At 44.8% G+C, this 23348-nt stretch overlaps 1 protein-coding gene across 1 annotated transcript in view; it reads left to right on the top strand.

The window, feature by feature from the left end:
• Positions 1 to 11740: 11740 nt before the first annotated feature.
• Positions 11741 to 23348, top strand: part of LDLRAD3 (low density lipoprotein receptor class A domain containing 3) — a 217480-nt gene continuing 205872 nt past the window's right edge. The window contains exon 1 of the mRNA XM_033120505.1: positions 11741 to 11839. Coding sequence (XP_032976396.1) covers positions 11794 to 11839 — 46 coding nt within the window. The 5' untranslated portion in view covers positions 11741 to 11793. The remainder of the gene's footprint in view (positions 11840 to 23348) is intronic.

Raw genomic sequence — 23348 nt, 5'->3', positions numbered from 1 at the left:
CTCTGATTAGTTGCTTAGAGTATAATCAGAGAGGTGGGATTACTGGTTCAAAGGGTATGCAAATGTTCAGGTTCTGATAAGTATTGCCAGGTTGTTTTCCAGAACGTTAGCACCAATTTACATTCTCACCTGTATTTTATGATATGCTGCTTTCATGCTTGTGCCAACATTCAGTATTAGAAAGTTTCTAATCTTTGCCAATTTGTTACATTAAAGAATGGTATTTCATTTTAAGACTGGTTCACTGTCTCGGTTGCTCAGTAATTATTGGGATTTGCCTAAACTTGAGTTGTTGTCCCAGCTCTGGCACTTTCTAACAAGATATGTAACATCTCTAAGCCTCAGTTTTCTTTCTGTCAAATGGTGATATTTATTCTGATTCCTTGAGATACTGAGTGGATTAAATATGTTCACGTTTATAAAGTGTGTAACACTGTGCCTGTCACAGAACAAATAAATGGGAGCTATTATTATGGAGGTGATAATTCAAAAATTTATCAACACATGAAAAATTCCAATCGTTTCCCCTCCCTCTGTATCTTAAAGAAGATTCTGATTTTGCTCCATTTTATTTTCCTCCCTTCCTTTTCTTCTTAAGCGGGGGCTGCTATTCTTTTTGGCTTTTGTGAATTTGAATTAGGAGGAGTGAGAGAGGAGAATGACAAAGAGACCAACCAAAATCCAGGGGCTGACAACCAACATTTATTCTCTTGCTCGCGTCTGCTGTTAGTTTCAAGTAGGCTGATGCTGGCTGGGCTCAGCTGGGTGGTTCTGATTCAGGCTTTGGGCTGACTGGGCTTGCCTCTAGGTTGTGAACAGGTTGCGGTCTGCCCATATTGAATAAGCAGAAAACACCCATGGGGTGTTCTCATGGTAAATTACTGGTGCAAACGAAGTTGAGCCAAAACCCACAAGCAAACTTAACGGCTTCTGCTCATGTTGCATCTGCTAATATTCCATTGGCCAAAGCAAGTCACGTGGTCCTGCTCAACCTCAGGGAGATGGGAAGCCTCCTCTTCCCACAGTGGGAAGGGGAAGGGAGTGAACATGTGCCGAGCAAACAATCACAATGAGTGTTTCCAGGAAATTTCAGGAAGACATTGCTGGACCATGTTTGGTGTAAGAAAACTGGGAGAAAAGAAAAGTTATTAGTAGATGCATCGGGAATGTGTGAGATTTTACAAATCAGAATCCTTTTAATTTCTGAAGCCTCCCGTTAAGGACTTGCAAATTACTTTTTGTCTGTGTGGACTGGGCTTTATTAAATGGAAATTCCCCTTGGGACTGACCTTACGGTGTAATGTGTTCCATAGTGTCACATAATGGAAGCAATTACTATCTTTTCTATTCTCACAGGCGTACACAGTTCTTCATCTTTGGGTATTTTAGACCTTTCATGCATTTCCTGATGGTTCTATTTCTTTTTCTTCCACTGGTAGGAAAGTATGGGCCGTGGCTTCCTAATTGTGATGGCCCAAGAAGAGATACAGTCTCCGCAGGAAATCGGTCAGATGTCCCATCGCCATCGCGTTCAAAACGGGACAGACATCAAGTTTGAGAACACTTGGGCAGGCGGGCCCACGGGCCAAGGATAAGGGCAACCAGGTGGGTCTCAGGCATGACTCAGAAGCTCCAAACTCACTAAGGAGCTTTCCTGTGAAATCAGGGTGTGACACTGATGAGAGAGCTGAGAGAGCTGTAATGAGAGGGCCCATTTTAGCAGTCTTTGTTGTCTGTGGAAAAAGCTTCCTCTCGCTTTCCTGGAGAGCAAGACCTGGAATCTGACAGGAGCCTAACATCTCTGTTCACGGGGTTTGCTTAGCTCTGCAGACAGCTGGCACATCACGTACATAACATTACCCTACATTCCCAGCAGTGCGAGGGCTTGTCAGTAAGTTCATCCCAAATTTTAATTCTCATGTGCTCTGACTATAAGTAAACCAGTTGAGCATGGATATATCAGCTCTGCTTATCTCTCTGGATGTCATCTGTCTTTAACTTTATCCATGACGTTTTTGTCTTGCTTCGGAGAAAGCAATGTTCTCAAGCTCTTAAAAAATCCAAGCCGAGAAGAATCACAGACTGTATAAAACATTACACTATTCGGTCCTCAGCCTCCTAGAGCTGTGCTGTGGGCCATCAGTGACCTCAATATTCATTGGGTTTTCGTTGGAATAATGGGCAACAAGTGTGCTTTTGAAGGTTTGAGTGTCTGTGGGTAGGGAATTGTCTGACTCCTCGTGTCATTAGAAGACATTTTCCAGTTTTCAAAAATCTATGGCCAGATTGGCTTTCTGTCCCTGTTTCCATAAGAAGAGGGGAGTGTGTATATAAAATCTTCCCTAATACTGTTTCTCCCTCACTCCCACCTCATCCCCAAATGGTTGCTTTTCTTTTTTCTTTTCTGAAGTCCAGTAGAGGCAATATTTTCACATGTTTGAAAGCTTAGACTCAGGAGTCGGGTAACACAGGCTCGCATCTTCAGCCATCTCCTAGCTCCGTGACCTTTAGTGAGGTAGTTTCCCTTTCCATGTCTCAGGTTCTTTCTCTGAAAAGGAGGAAATGATAGGACTTACCTATGGAATGGAAGATCCCTGCCACATTGGAAGCCTCCTGACTTGGTCCATGTGGGACTTGGGCTGTGACTGCTCAGCGCAGGGTCCCCACACCCTGGCAGGGCCCCATCTCCATTGTCTACCAAGTCTCCCAGCTTTTCTGCCTCAGGGTCTTTTCCAATGTGGGACAACCAGGACATGCAGAGATTTAATGCTCAACCCATGGGGGACGGGAGTCTGTGGATAAATGTCTCATTCCCTAATTCAGAGGGATCATTTGCGGTGTGGCCTACGTGGATCCCTGAGGGTCTACATCATGAATAAGCCTCAGTTGCCCACAGCGCAGCAAGTGTACCTTTTATTGACCTCGCTCCCGCTGTTGTCCCACTATCTCCACTCCTTCCCTTCAGCTTCCTGGGCTCATGTCCCACTAAACTACTTGTACCCAATTCCTTGTCTCAAGCTCTGTTTCCAGATGAGGAAACTCTCAGTCAGTATTTGCTGTTAACATTTTTATGGAAGAACTTCTCTCTTTATTCCTGGGAAGATCAATTTTGGAACCCAAAATCAAGGTGTATGTTGAGATTTTTTCCCCCCTCTCATTTGATAGTTTGTTTAAATTGACAACTATGCAACCTAATCAACACTGTCTCATTTAGTTCCACATGTAGCCAATTGCGTGATATCAGACTGTCCCCCAATCCTGGAAACGCATGGTTTCTGTACTTCTCTTCCTGTCCTGCAACTTCTCACTCTTGCTTTGTTGTCTAGACTTGGCTGTGGCCTCCCCTCCATACTAAAAGAAGACAGGGTCTGAGTGATACGTCTTCCACCCAGCGACGGCCCTGTGTATAATAGGCACTTAATAAATATTTGATTAATGAATGCATGGAGGGGTGGAGGAAAAGGGCACTGAGACCTCCGAAACCTACTGCCCAAATCCTCCCACCTGGGGGATTTAACTGATTTGTCCATAGCTCTCTGTCTGAACTACGCTTGTACATACGAGTGTGTAGATCAGGAAGGTCCTTCCTTTTCACACATGAAAACCGCTCTATTGATCTGCTATCACCATGGCAGGTACTCAATAAAGAATTATTCAATAAATTAATGAATGAATGATAATTATTTCCTATTTTCTCATAGGAAATGATACGCAGAAGTCGGCACCAACCAGTTGGAACTTGGCCCCCTGCTGTGTCAAACTTAAAAAAAAAAAAAATTCCTAAGTGGCCCTTGGATCGGTGGGAGGCCCCCAGGCACCAGGGGAGGAGCTGAACAGCTGGAATGATGTCCGAGGCACTCAGGGGGCGTAGCGCTCCTTTCCAACTGGTCCAGAAGTGTGATTTCAACAAGTGAGTGTCTGTATTGGTGTGTCAGCCCTGCTTGTCAAGATTGGCGGTAGGTCCTCCAAACTCTTTTCCCCAATCCCTGTTTGATCCCAAATCCCGGCATTGGCAAGACAGCGAAGCAGGATGTAGATTCTAGCCAGTGATCACAGCCCTTTTTTCCCCTCGGTGCAAAGCCAACTGGCCCACACCGGTATCAACCTCAACACTGGCTTCAGTGGCTCAGCGTTGTGAGATCTGAGCCAACTGGCGGGCCTACGTGCACAGCTTCTCGCATTACCATGGCCTGATCTTTTCCACCTTGGAAATTTTCTTTGTAATGACTCTGGAGTTCTGCTGTGATCAGCCTCATGGTTATGTGCCTGGGAGCTAAACATTGCTGGGTGAGTTGGCACCCCTCTTCAATGGGCAAATGTCCTCCTTCCAATTCTCTTTTAAATTCAATCCCTTCCTGGCTTGGCCACGAGGGCACAAGCTTTGCCAAGGTGACTTTATTATGTGTATCCCAGAGTATACTATTCCCTTTTGTGTACGTAGTTCTGTTTCCTGGAATTACTATTTCTGGTAGGATTGAGGTTGATTTCTGCCTATCTATTACTTTTCCAGCTGAAATATTTCATTCCTTCACTTCGCCATTTCAGGAAGCTTTGTGAAAACACCCATCCTGCTCCGGGAAGGTTATTTTAGAGGGTGTTACTGCTTTCAGCTTCTCCTCCATCCAGGCCATGGCGCTTATTGGCTGTAGGACTTTGGGCTTTACACTTGATTTCTCTGAGCCTTTCTTTCCTCAACTGGAAAATGGGGATAATGATAGGACAAAAGAGATCGTGTGAATCCAAGTACCAAGCAATCTAAAGTATCCGTTCGTTTGTAAGTGTCAAAGGAATTCGTGCCACATGTGAGCCATAGTTCCCAGCCTTAGGAAGTTATGGTTCAGTGGGGGAAATAACACAGTGATAGGCGATTAAGATACAGACTCATAAATCCTGCAAGCAGGGATAACTACAAGGTGCTACAAGAACACAAGGGAATGAGGCTCTACTCCATCTTGAGGGCTGATGGAAGGCTTCTGGAAGAAGCCTAGCATGATTAGGAGTTATTAATAGTAATATTAGTTATAATTAGGAGTGTTCTTACTATATACTAGGTAGTACGCTAAGTATTACCTCATTTAGATATCACAATTGTGCTTATCTCGTAAGGGACTTACCCTCCATTTTATAGTCAAAGAAATCAGCTCAGAAAAGTTAAGTAACTTGCCCCAGGACACACAGCTAAGTGACAGGGTCAGACTGTGAATTTAAGTTTGATTCCGGAAACTTTGCTTTTAATCACTATTCAAAAAAAAAAATACATACATTGTCTGTTCATGCATGTTTTTGCTTTACATTGACCATCGTGACTTCTTATTGCTCACAGGACAATGAATTAATGAACTTAACGTGCCCCAAACCTCCTGTCCTCTCCTGTGGTCTCACCCTTCATCTCTCCCTCCACCATGATAGTCTCAGCAGCAGCTCATGAAGGATGTACTCAGCTAAGCCTGAACGTGTCCTGTGGGCAATAGGAAGCCATGGAGGTTTCCAGCACATTGAGCGGAAGCAAGACAAGACTTGAGAAAGCTGGTTAGGAGATGGCTGAAGCAACCCAGGAGCGAACTAAGGGAGAGGTCAGGAGGGAAGGGGAAGGGGAAATTGGATTCAAGAGACATTCATTAGGTAGACTACAAATCCTGGTGACTGGTCATCTTGGGGAGTGAAGGAAAGTGAGGAGTCCAGGCTCATACTCAGATTGCTGGCTTGAACAAGGTAAAGGGTACCAGCTATTTTTAAGGAGCTGTGATCAATGCCTAACAGAAACAAACGATGCTTACAGTTCTGCTGTGTTTTCATTACATGTGTGTTGAAAGGTCCTGGAAACTATAAAATAATTTCCCTCTCTTTCCCTTTTGTTCCCTCTCTTCCACACTGGGTGTGGGAATTCACACAAACCCCCCAACCATCTTTTCTGCCCTCCCTCCGTCAGACTGAACTAGTACAAACCCACACAGCATCAGCCCCAGACTAGGCAATTAAACAGCACCCGAAATTAAGCTTTCAAACATTAGAATCAATCAAACCCAAAGAATCTAGCTTGAGACGAAGAGGTGTTTAAAAGAAGTAGGCTGAGATGCACTGAGAAAAACAACTTAAATTATTAAAGCAGAGTTTTCACAGTGCAGGGAAAATGTCCCAATAATGTCAGATTAAAAATGTAAATCTATTTACCTTCCAGGTGGTTTTTTTGAGTGCTCTCATTAAAGTCTGCTGCTTACCTGTTTGTTGGTCTATGAATGAGATACTTAGGGAAGGTAATCAGACCAGGGCATGCTGGAATCATTTTCTCGCATTGTTTCTGAATGAGTATCTTCTGAGTCTTTTGGCTTGTCACTTAATTACTGTATAAATTTCCTTACTGAAAATGGAGATCTTATTCACTGTTGGCTTTTCAAAATTCAAGTGCCAAATGTTCATGTTGTTTAAAAAAATAGTTTCTTGTTTCTCTGTTCATTTTCCTCCCTCCCTTCTTCTTGATCCTGTGGTATATTTGTAATACTGAAATTATGACATTAAAATCACTTGCATATCAATTGATTTGGATCCTTAGAATGTAAGGTGAAGTGGGTTTGGAGGCAGAATTAGTCGGACGGAGTAACTGGGAGGAAAAATGTCCTTTTGAAGTCTGTGATCTTCAAGTGGACTTACAGTCAACAATGATGCAAGGAACACCTGCGAGTCAGGGGCTCATTCACCAAATAAAATAGTATCTGTATCAGTGCTGCTCAAAAGAAATAAGTTGTGAGCACCAAACGCAAACCACATACAATGTTACAAATTTTCTAGTCGCCACATTAAAACAGACGGAAACCCGCGGAGTTAATTTTAATGTTATTTTACTTAATCCTATATATCTACATATTGTATTTCAACATATGATCAACGTAAATATTATTGAAATCTTCTACATTCTTTTTGTACTGTCTTTGAAAATCCCGTTTGTATTTTATACTTAGAGCATATCATAATCCAAAATAACTGCATTTCAAGTTCTCAGTGTAGTTACACATAGCCATGTGTAGCTAGCGGCTGTGGTATTGCACACTGCAGATCTATACAGTTCAAGGTCAGTCTTTCCCCCTCAAACTGATAGACCAAGAGTAGGTTTATACAGTTAATGAATCCACTTTTTTCCCCTTTTCTAATTGAGAAAGAAAAAAAATGTGCCTGTGATGAAAATTGGCAAAATGGCCAATGATAAATTGCAGGTTAAATTCTTTTTCATATAATTGTTTCTTGGTTCCAAGACTAGGCACCAATGAAAAATCACCCTCTTAAGAGTGTAGACAACTTCATTCAAGGGGCAGTAAAATTGAGGCATTAAAATAAATAACAAGCTGCATGTTTTTTTTTTAAATGAGGGGTGAAAATTTCATCCTTTCAGATGGTGCAAAATTTTCATTAATACATGTCAGCAGATTTCTCTTCTGCAAGCTAGTTGACTATATTAAAAATGAATTAAAAGAGCTCTTTTGGTTCGTAGCAGTATTTTCCTGTAGATTAGTCTGACAATTAAAATATGTACAACACACACACACACACACACACACACACACACACACACACACACACACATTTTGCAGCTCTGGGAGAACTTTAATTTCCAGCTGGGAGAACTCTCATGCTCAGCATTTTGGGGGGTCGGGGGACTACAATAAGTAGATGAACCCAGAAAAGTTTTCTGGGAGTTGAATTGTATTACATAATAAATCAAGTTGTATTGGAAAAGCTGAGCATCTTTAGCTTCCTAGCCCCAAACCCAGTGAACACATTATCTTTCGAGTGTCACGTACATGCTGTGTTTTATGAATTGAGAGTGGTTTTGCTGGAGAAGGCAGCATGGTTCCGTATGGTGACCAACATGGGAGTCCTTGGGAATCAAAAAAGATCTTCTTCAAATCTCAGTTATTAATATTTCCTGGGTTATTTTGGGCCAGTCACTTAAATTCCCTGGGCCTCAGCTTCCTCATCTGTGTAAAGGGGCTAATAATATCTAATTGGAAATTGTTGTGGCCATAGATGTACAGTATCTGAAGCAGACACTTGATTAGTGATAATTCTCTCACACTGCCTCAGGCTAATGGGTAAGTGAGATTCAACGGTGTTAAGTGTTCACAGACTCGATGTTTACTGTAAGACTTTTGTATTAGTTACTTATGTGTAACCAATTATTTCAAATGGAGTAGCTTCAAACCATAAACATGAATAACATTATAGTTTTTCTGGATCTGAGCTGCGGGCCAGGGCTGTGGTGTCATCTGAAGGCATGACTGGGGGAAGTTCTGCCCCCAAGCTCACCTGTGCGGTTGTTGGCTTGGTTCAGTTTTTTTGTGGGATGTTCGATTGAGGGCCTTAATTCCTCACTGATTGTTGGCTGGAGGCCTTTGCAGTTTCTTGCCACTTGAGCCTTTCCATGGGGCAGTGCACAACATGAAGACTGGAGAGAGAGAGAGAGCGAGCTGCATAGTGAATCACCCTGAAAGTTGGTGGACTAAAACAACAATAAACATTTATTATCTCTGGAGGTTTCTGTGGATCAGGAATTTGGGAGTGGCTGGGTGGTTCCAGCTTAGGATTTCTCCCCAAGACTATGGTCATATGAAGGCTTGACTGGAGCTGGGGGCTCCACTTTTAAGATGGTTCATTCCAATGGCTGACAAGTTGGCAGGAAGCTCAGTTCCTCCAGCTGTGGGCCTACCTACAAGGCTGCTCGAGTGTCTTCACCAATGGTGGCTGGCTTTCCCCAGAACAAGGGATCTAAGGTAGCAAGAAAGAAACTGCTGTTCTTTGTGACCCAGCCTTGGAAGTTACCCAACGTCTCTTCCACAATATCCATTGGTCACAAAGGTTGGCTCCATTCAGTGTGGGAGGGGACCACACAAAAATATGAATACCAGAAGGCAAGGATCTTTGAGAGCCATCTTGGAGACTGGCTGCTACAGTCATATGGACCACAACCACAGCTACCTTTTCTTGAGCAATTACTATGTGCAAGTACTGGGCCAAAGACTTTACATACATGATCTCATTTAATCCTGACAGCAACCCTAAGATCCAGATGTTCTTAATATCCTCGTTTTACAGATAAAGGAAACTAAGGCTCAGGGAAGCTCATAACTTGTCCAAGGTCTCAGAGCTAGTGTGTGGCAAGTGAAAAGAACACTGGAGCACATCTCAGACAGACCTATGCTCAAGTTCAGCTTTGTGCTAGTTTTACCGGTGGTGTTACTGGGCCTGCTGTGAGAAGTAAGTGAGAAAATGTATGGGAACTACAGAGTGTTATACCAAAGACCACAGATAGACAAAATTCTTTCTTCCCTTCTTCAGCAATGGGAGGCCATGTCAGAGCACACATCCAAGGTCAGAGTGCCTCACTTTTGGTAAATAAGAGACATAAAGCTCTCTGGTTTTGATTTTTATAAAACCAACCATAAAAAGGACTTGAGACTGGCTCTCTGAGACCTGAACGATTAGTATTGGAACCTATCACATTTTCTGAAAATTGAGTGTCCTGTGTTTTTGATGGAATTCTAAAAGAATTGGGAAGTAGGAGCGTAATAAAGTATAATAAATGTTTTCATCTCCTGCCCAGCTTATAAGGTGAGGTGGTTCGGAGTGAGTCAGTATAAAAACAACAACTGAAGTTAAAGAAGGTTTTATATTTGTCCAAATGATTTTAAGGACATTAATATATTTAGAAGTGTGTGTGTGTGTGTGTGTGTGTGTGTGTGTGAGAGAGAGAGAGAGAGAGAGAGAGAGAGAGAGAGAGAGAGAGAGAGAGAGAGAGACATGTGGAGTAAGCCAGGCACACTAAATCAGTCCCTGAATTGAAATTCATGTGCCCAAAGGAACTTAAGGAAACAAGAACAATAGCACTGGATCAGGTCCATTGTCATTCCATATTCCTAATGTTTGGGGGCAAATGAACAGCTGAAGAAGAAATTACTTGCCTTCTTGGGTGTCATTATCAAAGGCCAGGGGCCCTCCCCAAACATTGTTTCCTGGAAAAATGTACATACCCGCATACACCTGAAATTTTGTATAAAATGTTAAGGGCTTTAGAAAACTCCCCAAAGCCCATGGATGGTCTCCCTAGCATTCGTGGATCCCAGGACCAAAAAACTCTGAATGCTAAAATCTTTGGGAGAATTTATTTGCATTTTTCATACTTGACAAACTACTTGGTAATACGGAACTTGCTAAACTTTCCTACATCACATCACCTTTTCTCATTACTTTGAACAGTCATTGGTATTTTTAACTTTTGGCCTGATCCACTTTAGCTTTCATGTTTCCAGACTAGAGCAGACAATTAAAAAGTAAAGACACTGAGTCTCAGCATCCTTGAGGTTTTCTGCAGTGCATCCCCTCTGCAGCCTCCCTCACATATAGTCCAGGCAACCACACCTTCCTGACACCTGCAAACAGGTACAATTTATATACAGTAAAATTCACCCATTTTACAGATGCAGTTCTATACATTTTGACAGATGTCTAAAGTGTAGCCATTGCCATAATCAAGATGCAGAACAGTTCCACTGCCCCCCAAATTTCCCTTGGGCTCCTTTGCACCCACCCCTCTCCCCCAGGCCTAGACTCTGGTAACCACTGATCAGATTTTGGTCCCTATAGTTTTGCTCCCCTCCTCCGCCCCATGTCTGATAAAGAGAATCATATAGAATCTGGCCTTTGGGGCCAGATTCTTTCTCTTAGCATGCTTCTGAGATTCATTCATATTGTGTTAAATAATTATAGCACAATATGTTTATCCATTCACCAGTTAATGGACATTTGAGTTGTTTCCAGTTTTTGGCAATTCTTTTTTGCATCAATTTTTTTTTTTTGGCGGGGGGAGGTGGGAGGGGAGCATGGAGTGGAACATTGTCATTGCATTCTCCCATCATCTAAATCCTTGGGCAGTTTTCACCAGAGCAGTTTTAGACTCCCAAATGCATTGGAGCAACTGTTCCCTTTGCATCGGAGCATCTGCCTTTGCACCTACTTTCCTTTTCTGCAAATTGAGGCCCAAACGTTCCACTGGTCTTCTCCGCAAGGTAGACAAGATCCAGGTGAAGTAACTCACGCGGCCAATGCCGTGTACCTGGCAGGCGTTAGTCTCCCTACTGCTCGTGTTGTTCACTGACCGTCAGCCTCCAGTTCGCCTAGAAATTTGTTAGAAAAGCAGAATCTCAGGCCCCACCCTACACCTACTGAGTCAGGGAGCATTTGAACAAGAGCCCCCAATGTTTCGGATGCGTATTCAAGTTTGAGAAGCACTGGACGTATTCCACTCTTGCTACTAAAAATAAAACACGTATTTTCTCATAATAGTTGGCCCTTTTTTCCAACTTTTTCTTTCCCCTTCTGGAGTAAATTTGTTGTTGACTAAAGAACTCAAGTTTGGGTCTTGAGTGAACACCGCATCCTTGGACGATGGAGGAGCAAAGGGAGGAGGAAGGGGGGCAAGAGAAGGCTGAGAACAGAGCTCGGGTTGTTGGGAGATCTTCGCAGCCAGAGAGGCGAGGCGGCGAGAGGCCGAAAGGGCCGGACCCTCCGCCGTCCCCTCGACGGCTTCTCCAAGCCCGGACACCCGGGCCAGGACGCGGGCGGCGGCGCTCCGCCTGGACGCTTGCAAAACTTCACGGAGCGGGGCCGGGCTGGGCCTGGCAGGGGCGGGCGGGGCGGAGGGCGGAGGGACAGCGAGTGGGCGTGGCCAGCGTGGCGAGGGGCGGGGTCAGCGCCGAGGCCGCGCGGGCTGCGACGGCGCCGGGCAGCGGGAGCGGCGGCCGCGCCATGTGGCTGCTGGGGCCGCTGTGCCTGCTGCTGAGCAGCGGTGCGGGTGAGTTGGGGGGCGTCCAGCGAACTTGGTGCGGGACGCGGGGCACAGCGGCCGGGCTGCGACCGCGTCCCCTCCCCACGCTCGGGCTGCGTCTCCCGGTGCGGGTGTGCACGGAGGGCGGACCCCGGCGCCGGGCTGGCCGGGACCCCGGCGAGGGGCCGCGGTGGGGTGCGCGCCGTCCTATTGTGTGGGCGTGCGCGCCGGCTTCTGCTGTGTTGTGTGTGCGCGGGCGGGGCTTTGTGTGCAGCCTGGCCCTGGGGAGCCCGGCAGCTGCCCCGATTGGGCGTAGCTCGAGTGAGTGTGTCTGTGTGTTGTGTGTTGCGGACAGGAGGAGGGCAGGGGGAGAGGCGACAACTCTTCCCAGAACCCATCTTCCCAGACGCCGGGGTGCGCGGTGCTGCGCTGGCCTCCCCAGGGCCTCTGTCCGGGTCTCCGGGGTGCACCCTCGGGCCTCCCTTTCCTCACCTGGGACGGGTCGTATCGCCGCTTCCTGCCACTCCTCCCTGGATTGTGGTTTGGGCGAAGAGAGATGAAGGAGGGTCGGACCTGGGCATTACGAATCTTTTCCACTGGTCCTGAGAGCAGTACATTTATTTGTCATCTGATCACCCCCACTCGCCCCTCAGTGGGCGCCCTGACTGGCGAGCTGCCCTGGGAGAGGACCCGGGCTTCCTCTGGCGGCCCTTTGAACCTGGCATCACCGTAGCGAGTGCATCCTGAAGTCCTGAGGAGCAGCGAGCCTTCTTTCCCTCCCAGACAGCGTGCTGTTCCCAGGAACTTTTCTGCTGATGTGGGCACGCTCAGAATTACAGCACGAGAACCCTTCCTCCCCTGTCCCTGCCCGCCCGCCACAGCTGTCAGCAGACCCTCCCCCCCCCTTGGCTCCACCGCCCTTGACCCCCTGATGTTTATTTCTGGGCAGCTAATGCCTAGAAAGTGGGTGACAGGGCCCAGTGAACTTCAATCAGCAGCAGCTTGCCTGACGTTTGTGCCATCCACGTATCTAATGTATGCCTGATTTCCCAAAATGCTCCTAGCTGTTTGCTGTGGAAGTGTCTTTGGTGGTATGCTTGTTGGGGAAGTTGAGGCTCTCTTCATTCTCAGCTCCGCCCCTCCCCCGGACCCCCCCTACCCCGCACCGCCCACCAAGTGTGCTTTTTGAAAGAGGAATCTCTCTCCTTCCTTGAAGTTCCTGGTCCTAGCCATCCTCAGAATCCACTGGCATGCCCCCCCCCCCACCTATGACATCATCCCCACTCCTCAGAGACTCAGTTGTGATGTGTGTGGATTTGCTGTGGCTTCCAGTGAGAGTGGAATGCTGGTGGCTGCCGTGTATTTTAATCAGTTCTGGGTCAGAGTGCGCTGTTTCTCCTGAACTACTGGGCCACCCCAAGGAGAGAGTTCCACGGGGGCGTTGGCAGTCACCTGTTGGTCTGAATGATTATTTGGAAGCAGGAAGGGCAGATCTCCAAGGTATCTCAGACAGAAGACCTGCCTAGATCCACGCTCTCGATTTGCATGGAGTGTCCCACGATAACACACAAGTAGGACAGTCTGGAAGCTGGCGCTTGTGTGTGTCCTCAGGGAGCTGCTTGTGGCTCAGTGGAAACTATTTTTTGCATTTCCAGTTGGCCCTGGTTGCTTTGTTGAGTCCCCCTCTTTGTAAAAATAGCTGTAAAGTTAATTTTGTCCTTCTCTGGTTAGTGCTGGTTATTTAACATGTGTGTACATATAAAATAAGGCTCAAATAAATAATATAGTTACAGTGGGGAGGGAGGTATGAGGGGTCACAAAACTTCCTAACTGTCCCAGGTGGCTGTTTTCCAGCGTCTGTGGTGATTGAGCCTGTGTGGCTTTGAATCACCTTTACAGTTGCTGGTTTAGAAACCTCTAGGCAGATTGGGTTATGTACATGTTTTGTGTTGCATTAAGCATCTCTTTTTAGCATGGACTCTACTTTGACCTGAAGTGTTACCAGTAACAGAACTGGTCCTTTTTCCTGATGCCGGCCTGCTGCCCCGAACTCCCAGCCCATAGAGATGCCTGAGTTATTCAGTCTGGGGCTCATAGCAGGACCAGAGACCCTCCCCTCTACCCGGTATCTTACCCCTTGATCCTCTCCTGGGAAGTGGAAACAAAAGCGTTGTATAAAACAGTACTTCAGATTTCAGTCTCCCTTTGATAGTCTGTGAAGAAGCCTGGCGTCACAGTTGAGCCCTAGTCTGAGTTCCGGATCCTTGAAGGCCACGGACATTCCTCGAGCAATTTGGAGGCCTTTGTTATTCAGGAACCTTCTCAGACACCTGCATGTTTTTTTTCTTCTTTTGTTTTTATTGTTTGTGTTAGGAAAGTGAAGCATTGATTTTTGGCTGTTATTATTTTTTAATGTATCCTGTGAGAAAGACTCAGCCCATCTGCTGTCCAGTTTTCCTTCACGTGGTGGACTTGGTGGGTTTAATTTAAGTGCGCGGATGGTAAGGCAAGTCCCAGGGGTGGTCATGCGGGGCGGGTGGTCAGTCTTCTCACGGCCGCCAGCTGAGCTGTGCTTAGACTCCCTGACTTTCTCTCTCTGTCTGTGAAAAGGCTCAGTACTCTCCGTGTGTACTCCCAGGAGTGTGGGTATTGACCTTTTCTCCTGGAAAGATCTGCATAATGGTGTCAGCGGGTGGATTTTATTATTTTACTAGCTGAGTAGCTGCATGCAGCCCAGCCCAGGTAGATGAGACTGTGTGCGCTGCAGTACAAATAAACACACCTTGTTGCTTTTCATCTTCAAAGAGCTTCAAAGATGGTTCCCTACTGGGATAGGAGGTCTTCTTTTCCTAAACAGCCCAGTTTGGCCATTTACCTTGGGATTAGTGGGGGAGGGTTAGGGATGTGAGTAGTGAGAGCAGGAGGGGACGTTCTGGGCCTCCAAGACTGGTTCAGACACCTTTTTGCCAAAGCCACCAAGGTAACTTGAAAGTGGGCTTGTATCATCACCTTTGTAAACACAGTTTAGAGATTTTTGGGGATTAGGAAAGTTAATAATCAAATAATCTCCTAGGAAAGACATGGCCTTTATAACGTTGCCTGTTTGCATCGGGGCGTGGAGGAGAGGGAACCTAGTGTTTGTGGAACATCTTTGTATGAGATGCTTTGGCCGCCACTTTAAACACATGATCTTGCTGAATTTGGCCAATGATACCGTGTGGCAGGAAGTCATTTTATGGTCCGTGAGAGAGCATGCACACACACGGGGTGCCAGACTAAGGACTGAAGTCCGGATTCTAACTCAAGTTGCTCTTGGCTCCCAACCTGGGCTTTTCCCGCTGTTTCCAGGCATGCTGCACAGGCTCCCCTGCCTTTCCTCCCACACGCTTTTGTGAATTAAGGGTCAGTGGGATTGTTTCCATAACCCGCCCACCCCCACCCAATCTGTTCACTTTGTGGTCACAGCTCTGAACTTACTCAGCAGTAAATACATAAAATAAATCTCAATCCTCTAGGAAAAGACGGAGCTTTTCAAAAGAGCACTGGGCTTCTTGCTGTGTGCATGGTGGGGACACTTGGAGGGAAGAGGCCACAGGCCACCACCATTGGATTTCTTGACCCGAGTTGTAGTTCCGTGGGGTTTGTTTTCATTCACTTTTATATTTCATGTTTATATTTCCCCCTTATAGGTTTATTATATTTTCCAATTAAAAAATAAAAGATAGTATATGCCATGGATGTGACTTAGAGTGATGGAACTGTTTTTAGCTATGAGATAGCCCCAGGGACAAATTTGGTTTTGGTTGTGGAGTTTTCTTGTGTTCTCTTTCCCTCTTTCTTTCTCTCTTTGGAATATTTTGGAAATGCTTGGGCCATCCTAATAGTACAGGTTTTTTTTTTGGCCAGTGTCTCTCTACCTGACAACCCAGGAGATTTTTGAGATGGGTATTTCTCTCTCTCTCTCTCTCTCTCTCTCTCTGCCTTTTTTACAGTGTAGTTGTTGTAAAATGTTTTACTATCTTGGATGCTGAGGAGTGCCCTTAAAAATGTTTGCTGGGAGAGCAGCCAGGTGCTTTGAAGATGCAGCATTTGCTTGTCACGTCGCTTGCCTGATGTTTAATATTGCTTCCCAGAAGAAGTGGACTGCAGTGGCAGGGTAACTGCTCAGTCAGAGGGGTGGCAAATGTTTATTTCAGGCAGGATGGTTAGGGTTTCTGGAAATGGTTGCCAGGATGGGTTAGTCTAGTGTAGGGTTTTTCTCAACCTCAGTGATACTGACATTTTCATCTGGATAGTGCTTTGTTTGGGATGTGTGTGTGTGTGGGGGGATGCTGTTCTGTCCTTGTAGAATATTTAGCAGCTTCACTGGTTCTAGATGCCAGTACCAGCCTCCCCATTCTGCCCCCCACCCCGCCCGTCCCCCAATTGTGACAACCATAAATGTCTCGAGATGTTACCAAATGCCCCTTGAGGGAAAAATCACCCCCTGTTAAGAAACCCAGTTCAGAACCCTTGCGTGAGCAGCCCCTCACCATGCACCTTGGGCATCACCACTGTTCATCCCAAAAGTGCCTTCCGGATGCAGTGACTGAGAATCGCATCCTCCTCCCAAGCGGCCTTTCCGTCATCAGGTTTCTGCAGCCCCACAAGTTCAATGTGAAGATACATTCTTAGCTAGAAATGCCCTCAGCACTGACCCTTTCCCTCTTGCTTCCCCTTGTGTCATAGTGAGAACTTCTGGCGTTTTAGACTGTAGATTTATTTGAGTTTTCTTAAAGGGAGAAGCATGCTGAGAAAGCAGGTAAGAGGGAGGTGGTAGCTGACACCAAAAGCCACCTGGCTCCCTGAATGTTAAACTTGGGAAGTTCATTGGCCCCGGGAGGTAAGGGAGAAGCTGCCTGAACATTTGTCTTAGGAGTCCTGTGTTGAAATCTTAACCCTGGAAGGCCCCCTTCCTCCACTCTACAGAGCAGTTATTGTTCCTTTCAGCTCCCCTTTCCCTCCCCAGAATTCCGGTTTTCCTTCCCATCAAAGGGCTTTACAATTTGAGTCAGTTCTGCAGGTGGTGGGGAATACCATCTCTCTACCAGAGGTAAGTTGGTGTCTGAGAAATTTCCATCTTACACTTTTTTCCTCTGGTCTTCTAAAAGTTATGCCCTGTGTTGCTTTATAAACTTGGATTCTCTAAGATATTTTGCCTTTCAGCTGTGGTCTTTTGTTCGGTGGCCAGCCTTCCTTGAGTTTTTTCACTTCTCTCCGCAGACTAGCAGTGTACATTGTCTGCTGCTGTCTTCTTTTGTGCGTGAATTTGCAGGAAGAAAGGTGGCACCAAGAAGAGGGATGGTAGGCTTGCGTGGGAGAGGTGCCCGATTTCTTAGGTCATCCGGCATATGTGCCTCAAATTGCACCTTTTTCACAGAACCGTCTTCAGTGAGGAGCTCTAGCTTCCCAAGTATGCGAATATGATTTTCCGTTTTGTCTTTGGGTAACTACACCTTCTTCTCAGAGCTTTATTCGGCTGTTCATGAACTCTGGTTCCAGCTCTGCCGCACCCAGGCACTGAGCTGTGCGCTAAGGGTGCAAAGCTGCGTAAAACTGGTCCTTTGCTCTTGAATGACCACACAATCCCTTGATGGAGATGGGGTTGTTTACCTTCTTTCATTATCTGGGCAGGGGGGAGGCACCCCCCTCACCCCCCACAAGTGCTATCTCGGAGGCATTCCTAAATGTGAGGCACACCGATGGATCCATGACCTTGATGGGATCACAGGCTTGGGCAAACATGGATACCCTGTCTTTGGGGATACTCGATGGATGGGTCATTCTTGAACAGGTTTCAGAGGTGATGACATACGTCCTAGCTTTCTTCTTCAGCTTTCCAGAGAGAATGTTGGGCTATGTATATTGGTGCTCTAAGACTCTTGTAGCTACTCTTTGTAGGCTTCTGAAGATTTGAACAAGACGTTTCTTCTGTGGCTTGTGTGGAACGCCCTTCTGTATCTTACAGTCTGTGTCTGTCTATCTTTCCTCGTTTAGTCCTGAATCCTACTAGATTGTAAACTCCTCGAGCGGGGATCGTATGGTAAATGTATATGTCATATTTCTTATATCTTTTGTAGTGTCTAGGAGTGCAGTAATGGCTCCCGCTCACTGACGGTTTGCTCTGTCTGGCAGGGTGCCAACACTGTACATGTATTATTTTGTTGTAATCTTGAAGTAAAAACACTACAAAAGTAATACATTGAATACATCCTCATTATAAAAATTTCAAACAAAATAGAAGTAATGACAGATAAACATTAAAACCGTCCTTCACCTTCCATTAAAGGGAAGATTTTAATGTTTATCTGTCATTGCCTCTATTTCTCTTCCCTTTTCTAAATTACTGTTAACTGTCTAGTATATATCTGTGTAGCCCTAATACAGATTTATACATACACATGCACACACACACAGTTTAATGAGCTCAGACCTGTTTATATGTGTAGTTTCTTGACTGGAGTTTTGTAGTTCAATACGGCATTTCATCAGTTCTGCTCTGAGCCTCATGAATTGGTCACATGTGCCTCCCCTTTGGTGTAGACAGTGGGGCGATTCCGAAGCTTTTGGCATATCTCACAATCCTTCACGTGGCGTTGCTCAGTTCATGAATGGCACCCTTCTTGCCTCTGTTCCAGAAGCAAAATGCAATATAGTTTCAGCTCTCTGAGTGTCTTCCTCCTTAAGTCCTTGGAAGCGCTTGGCTCCTGCTTTGCAAGAAAATACGGAATTGCAGTCATTCTTCCAGTGACAGATATTTGCTTCACCATTTACCAGATTTATGCTGTTTCCTTGCCTTCTTGTATACACAATAATTTTTCATTTCAATGCCAAATTTTAGTGTCATGTGTTAGAAGACATTCTACAGAGCAGGTCAATCTAACCTCTGCAATGTCAGCAATGCCCAGAACTTGATGAAAGTGATGACACAGGAATGGCTGTGACCAAGTTCACCTAGTCACGGTCCATGACCAAGAAATCATGGCTTCTGCCTGCCCTGTGTTGTCATAAAACGCTGTTGGCTCTTGGGCACGTCAGAGACGTTACAATAGCAAAGGTACCGTGTTTCCCGGAAAATAAGACGGTCTTATATTAAGGTTTGTTCTAAAAGATGCATTAGGGCTTATGTTCAGGGGGTGTCATCCTGAAAAATCATGCTAGGGCTTATTTTCCGGTTAGGTCTTATTTCCGGGGCATCACGGTATGTGTCTTCTTGGCCATCTTTCTTTGAGTTCTTATATATCTACCCATTCTTTTCAAAACATCTTCTGGTAGATGTACATGCTCTAATTTATTTAGCTTCCTCTGCTGAAAAATCTGATTTCATTTTCGTAGCAGTTTATTCAGGTAGGTAATATGTTCTGCCATGTTATAGATGAGGCAACTACAAGGTTAAGTGATTTCTTTTAAGCCCTCAGCCAATAAGGTGGTTTCAGAACTGGCATGTAGGACTGCACAACTGAAACCTGTGCTCCTAACCGCTGCCTCTACCGCTTCGGCATAGAATGTCTGCTGGAAGGAGGGAGTATACTTCCTCGCTTGTGTGCGAGAATTCCCTCCATCGGTAGTCATGTCAGTATTGACTTCACATGTATCCTGTTGGATAGAATGTCTGTCAGAGAGCCATTGGAGTGGGAGGCATCCTGAATTGATTTTATTCAAGTGGCCTATCTTTGGCGATTAAAACACACGATCTGCCATTTCTCCCTGTGGAGAACTCGTCATTATAGGCATTTTGATTGGCCTTTGCCAATTAAAAGAAGCTTGATTTATTAAAAGAAATAATAACAACAGTAAACAAATTATTTCAGCACCTTGAGACTTGCCTTTGAGGATACTAATGATAGAAAATTTGTCTTCCCCTTTGATGGGAATATTTTGTTGGAATACCAACCAAAAGCAAATTTTTTTTTTTTTTGGTCAGTACTTGCCTCAAATAATGCTGGGTGCCAACTAGGAGGATCCACTGTTTAAACAGTCTAGGAATAAGTTTTCAAGATGAAAATAATAGTGCTGATTATACTGCTTCATCTAAAAAGAAAAATGGAAGGTTTTTCTTACTTTCCGATCCTGAGCTTAAGCTTGTATGAGAGAACTTTTTCTGCACTGATTGTGGAAGGTGAAATGTGAATGTCCTGCTCTTGAAAGAAGCTGGAAATAACTTGTCCAGTCTTGTTAACTGGAACCAAGGGACTGTTGTGGGCAGTAAGTCGAGCCTCGTGAGAAAGTAATGCTACAGGTCTGTAAAGTGTTAAAAACATAGGTAGACCAGAATGAGCCTCAGGATTCCAAACGCTCATTCTTAGGTTCTCCCCCCAAAACAAGTCTCTCCTTTTAATGAGTCATTGTGATATGAGAAGACTAAATTGGGTGAATACGCTGGTGCCTATATCCAACTGTAATTTTTGACAGACAAATAGTGCAGTGTGAAGCCAAGGGCTGTCTCTGGCCTGGAATGGAGGCTACAGTGAGGGAGGGCAACCATTTAGCTTACTCTGGAACAGGCTCCAGCAACTGGAGGGACGTGGAATTTATGAATAACTTGATTTAGAAGACTTGCAAACCCAAGGTGCCAGTGTTCCACCTGGGACATTTGTGTGTCTGTTGGCAAAGAGCAATGAAAGCATAAAGAGTGTTTAATTTTATTGCATTAAAAAATCCCTTTTCGTTATTATAAGGCCCAGTGAGGTTCGCTCTGGGGCTATCAGAAGTGTGTTGTCTTTGATGGCATTGCTGGAACATTTTCCTTCAGCTTTAGCCTTGAATCAGAGCAGTGTTCTCAGGAATCGTGAAACTAATTGGACATGGCTGAAAAATGAGCCCTCGTCACACTTGTAGATCCACAGTCAGTTTTTTAAAAAAAGGCTCTTCATTGGTTTGGAAAGTTCTAAATTTAACTTGCTTTTTATTATAAAAATAAAATGGGGGAGTTTGGGGATGATAGAATATTGATTAGCAGCGTGGGGTGTTTCACCAGAAAAAAATAATAAAATTTATCAGAAAATATTTGAAGCCATAAAAAATTGACAATGCTAAGAGAAGCCAGAACAGAACTGAACAAGGAGTTTCCAAAACAGACTTTGTAAAAACATAGGCCTACGTTAAAGAGTATAATAGTAGCAACGGAGCCCAGCTGGCAGGGGCCTGGAGAAGCTAGACTGAAAGAGTTGCAGCTAACTACTGTAAAAGAGATAAAGTTAGAAAGAATGACTTGCATCAGGAGTATTCTGTATCGATGAAAGATAGAACTCACCTTGTAAATGTTACAGAGAAACTATAAATATTAGCAGAACCTATGGAGGCCAGCAGTGATCCAGAAGGGTGAAGATTTAACATGCCCAAAGTTCATTGATGTTGCCCAGGTAGATGGCAGTGACCCAACAAGAAAAACGAACAGATGTGGAAAATATAATAAGGATGTTCAATGTTTTGAATAACAAACATACCAGAGGAATTGGAGATGCTTGGGTATTGGAGTATGCATCCAGGGAAAAGAACACTGTCCAGCATCGAGGGGGACAATCTCAGGATCGTTTGAAAGTACCCATAAAATGTGATTCGGCAGCAATCCTGAACAGAGAAAAGAACTCTTCCTTTCTTGTGTGGTTAAAGTTCCATGAAGCAGGATGGAGTCTGTCATGTCCTTTGATGTCTACCTTATTTGCTGTTATATTCCAGCACCTGAGTCAGTGCTTGGGATGGTGTCAATCACACAATAGGATTTCCTGTAAGTTATCTAGAACGAATGGAGCTGATCACTACAGATATGTGACTGTGACTTTGAAGAAGAGAAGGAATTGAGGGAAGAATGAAATTTACCTGGTGAAGCCACCTTTACCCTTTGGTGACACATTGCTTCTCCTCTAGATTTTAGAAGAGTCTCATTCACCTCCAAAGACCTGCAAAGATCTTTACCAGAGATATCTTTGGCTTAAAAAAGGCAAAGAGAGAGAGGCCTTTGAGAGGGAAATGGATTGTAGCAATTTTAAAATTAGATAATAGGTTAGACAGTGCATGGTGAGACTAGCATGTAGCATGTCAAAAGGGTTTCTGACAGGTTAGTGGAAACTGCTATCCATCTTAAATCCGTTTGAAGGGAGTTTACGTAGTTTACTTAACGAGTAGAAGTTACCAAGAAGAAAAAGGGAAAGCAGACCTGTTTTATGAAGTATCAGTGTGAAAAACATTAAATAGTAGGAAACTTAAGGTTATCTTCTGGTCTCATTTGGAAAGGAAGTGAAAATTGCCTACCGAAGCCACACAAATGATTCAAAAAAGGAAGTGCATTAATAAATGTAATCTTAGAGGAAAGGTGGTGTAAGCACATCAATTATGAGACTAAAGGTAAAGCAAAACGTCATTAAGTTTTATTGAAAAATAAGAAAAGCACCCATTCATTATATGAGACACAGTGAAAACCAAGAGATGTAAGTAAAATGAAAGTTAGGGAAATAAAATCCATTATGGAAGGGCTACTTTTAAGGTACCGGATAAGTAATTTCATTGTATTAAGCATTAAGGTAGATAAACAGGATTACTGCAAATGGCAAGAGGTTCATCAAACAATGAATATCTGATAATCCGACATAAAAAAAACACACAAAGAATTAGGCGCATAATTAAAGGAGGTCGAAGGTTCTTTGGGTATAAAATTAGCTAGTGCTTGCCAAATTTTGGAAGGTTGAAATATTTGCAGAACCCATAATTTTAGTGTTTCACCGAAAAGGTCTGTGGGAATAGGGCACTGCCAGATCTAACATGCGCTGGTGGTTTGGTGACAAGTGTCTGCAGTTGGGAGTGTTAGGGGAGAATGACTGGCTCTTGGGACATCCCCAGGGACCCGTCCTCCACACACCTGCTCCCTGGGTTTGTGGAAATGTTTGCTAATGGAAGCTTTGAGGATAAAACCCTCCCTGCTAATGAGATGAGAAGGTTGATTAAGCTTCAAGTTGGATTTAGGGAGTCTTGACACCAGTGAGTGCCCAGGGGGTGTGTCTTTGGGCGGGAATTAGCAGGAGCAGTGTAGGGCCTGCCTTACGGATAGGAAGGAAGGCTTTGCAAACGTCATTGAGAAGAAAAGTATATTTTTGCTTTTATGTAGTAGTAAACGTTGATACTACTTAAATCCTTAGAAAACAATTTCCAGGTTGGGTAGTATATTTTCTCCTTGAGGATTATTGTATGGAGATTATTGGGCAGAGCTTTGCTTCTCAAAGTGTGGTCCCTGGGCCGCCAGCATCAGCATCACCTGAACCAGAAGCTGCATTTTAACAAGATCCTCAGGTGGTTTGTGCACGTATGATGGTTTGAGAAGCCCTGATGTGCTGGCTGAGAATACAGGCTTTCCAGTGAGTCAGCCGGGGGTGGGTGGGGGGAGGGTGTTCAGATCTCGCCCAGCGCCTTCACTTGGGCCAGGGTTCTTCAACGGTTTTCAGCCCCTTGTGTCTTCAGCTGTAAATAGGGATAACAATGGTCCTTACCATTGTGGAAATATTTC

The sequence above is a fragment of the Rhinolophus ferrumequinum genome, chromosome 11 (assembly GCF_004115265.2).
Source record: "Rhinolophus ferrumequinum isolate MPI-CBG mRhiFer1 chromosome 11, mRhiFer1_v1.p, whole genome shotgun sequence".
NCBI classification, from domain to species: Eukaryota; Metazoa; Chordata; class Mammalia; order Chiroptera; family Rhinolophidae; genus Rhinolophus; species Rhinolophus ferrumequinum.
The sequence above is the reverse complement of the archived record's forward strand: the minus strand, read 5'-3'. Positions and strand labels throughout refer to the sequence as shown.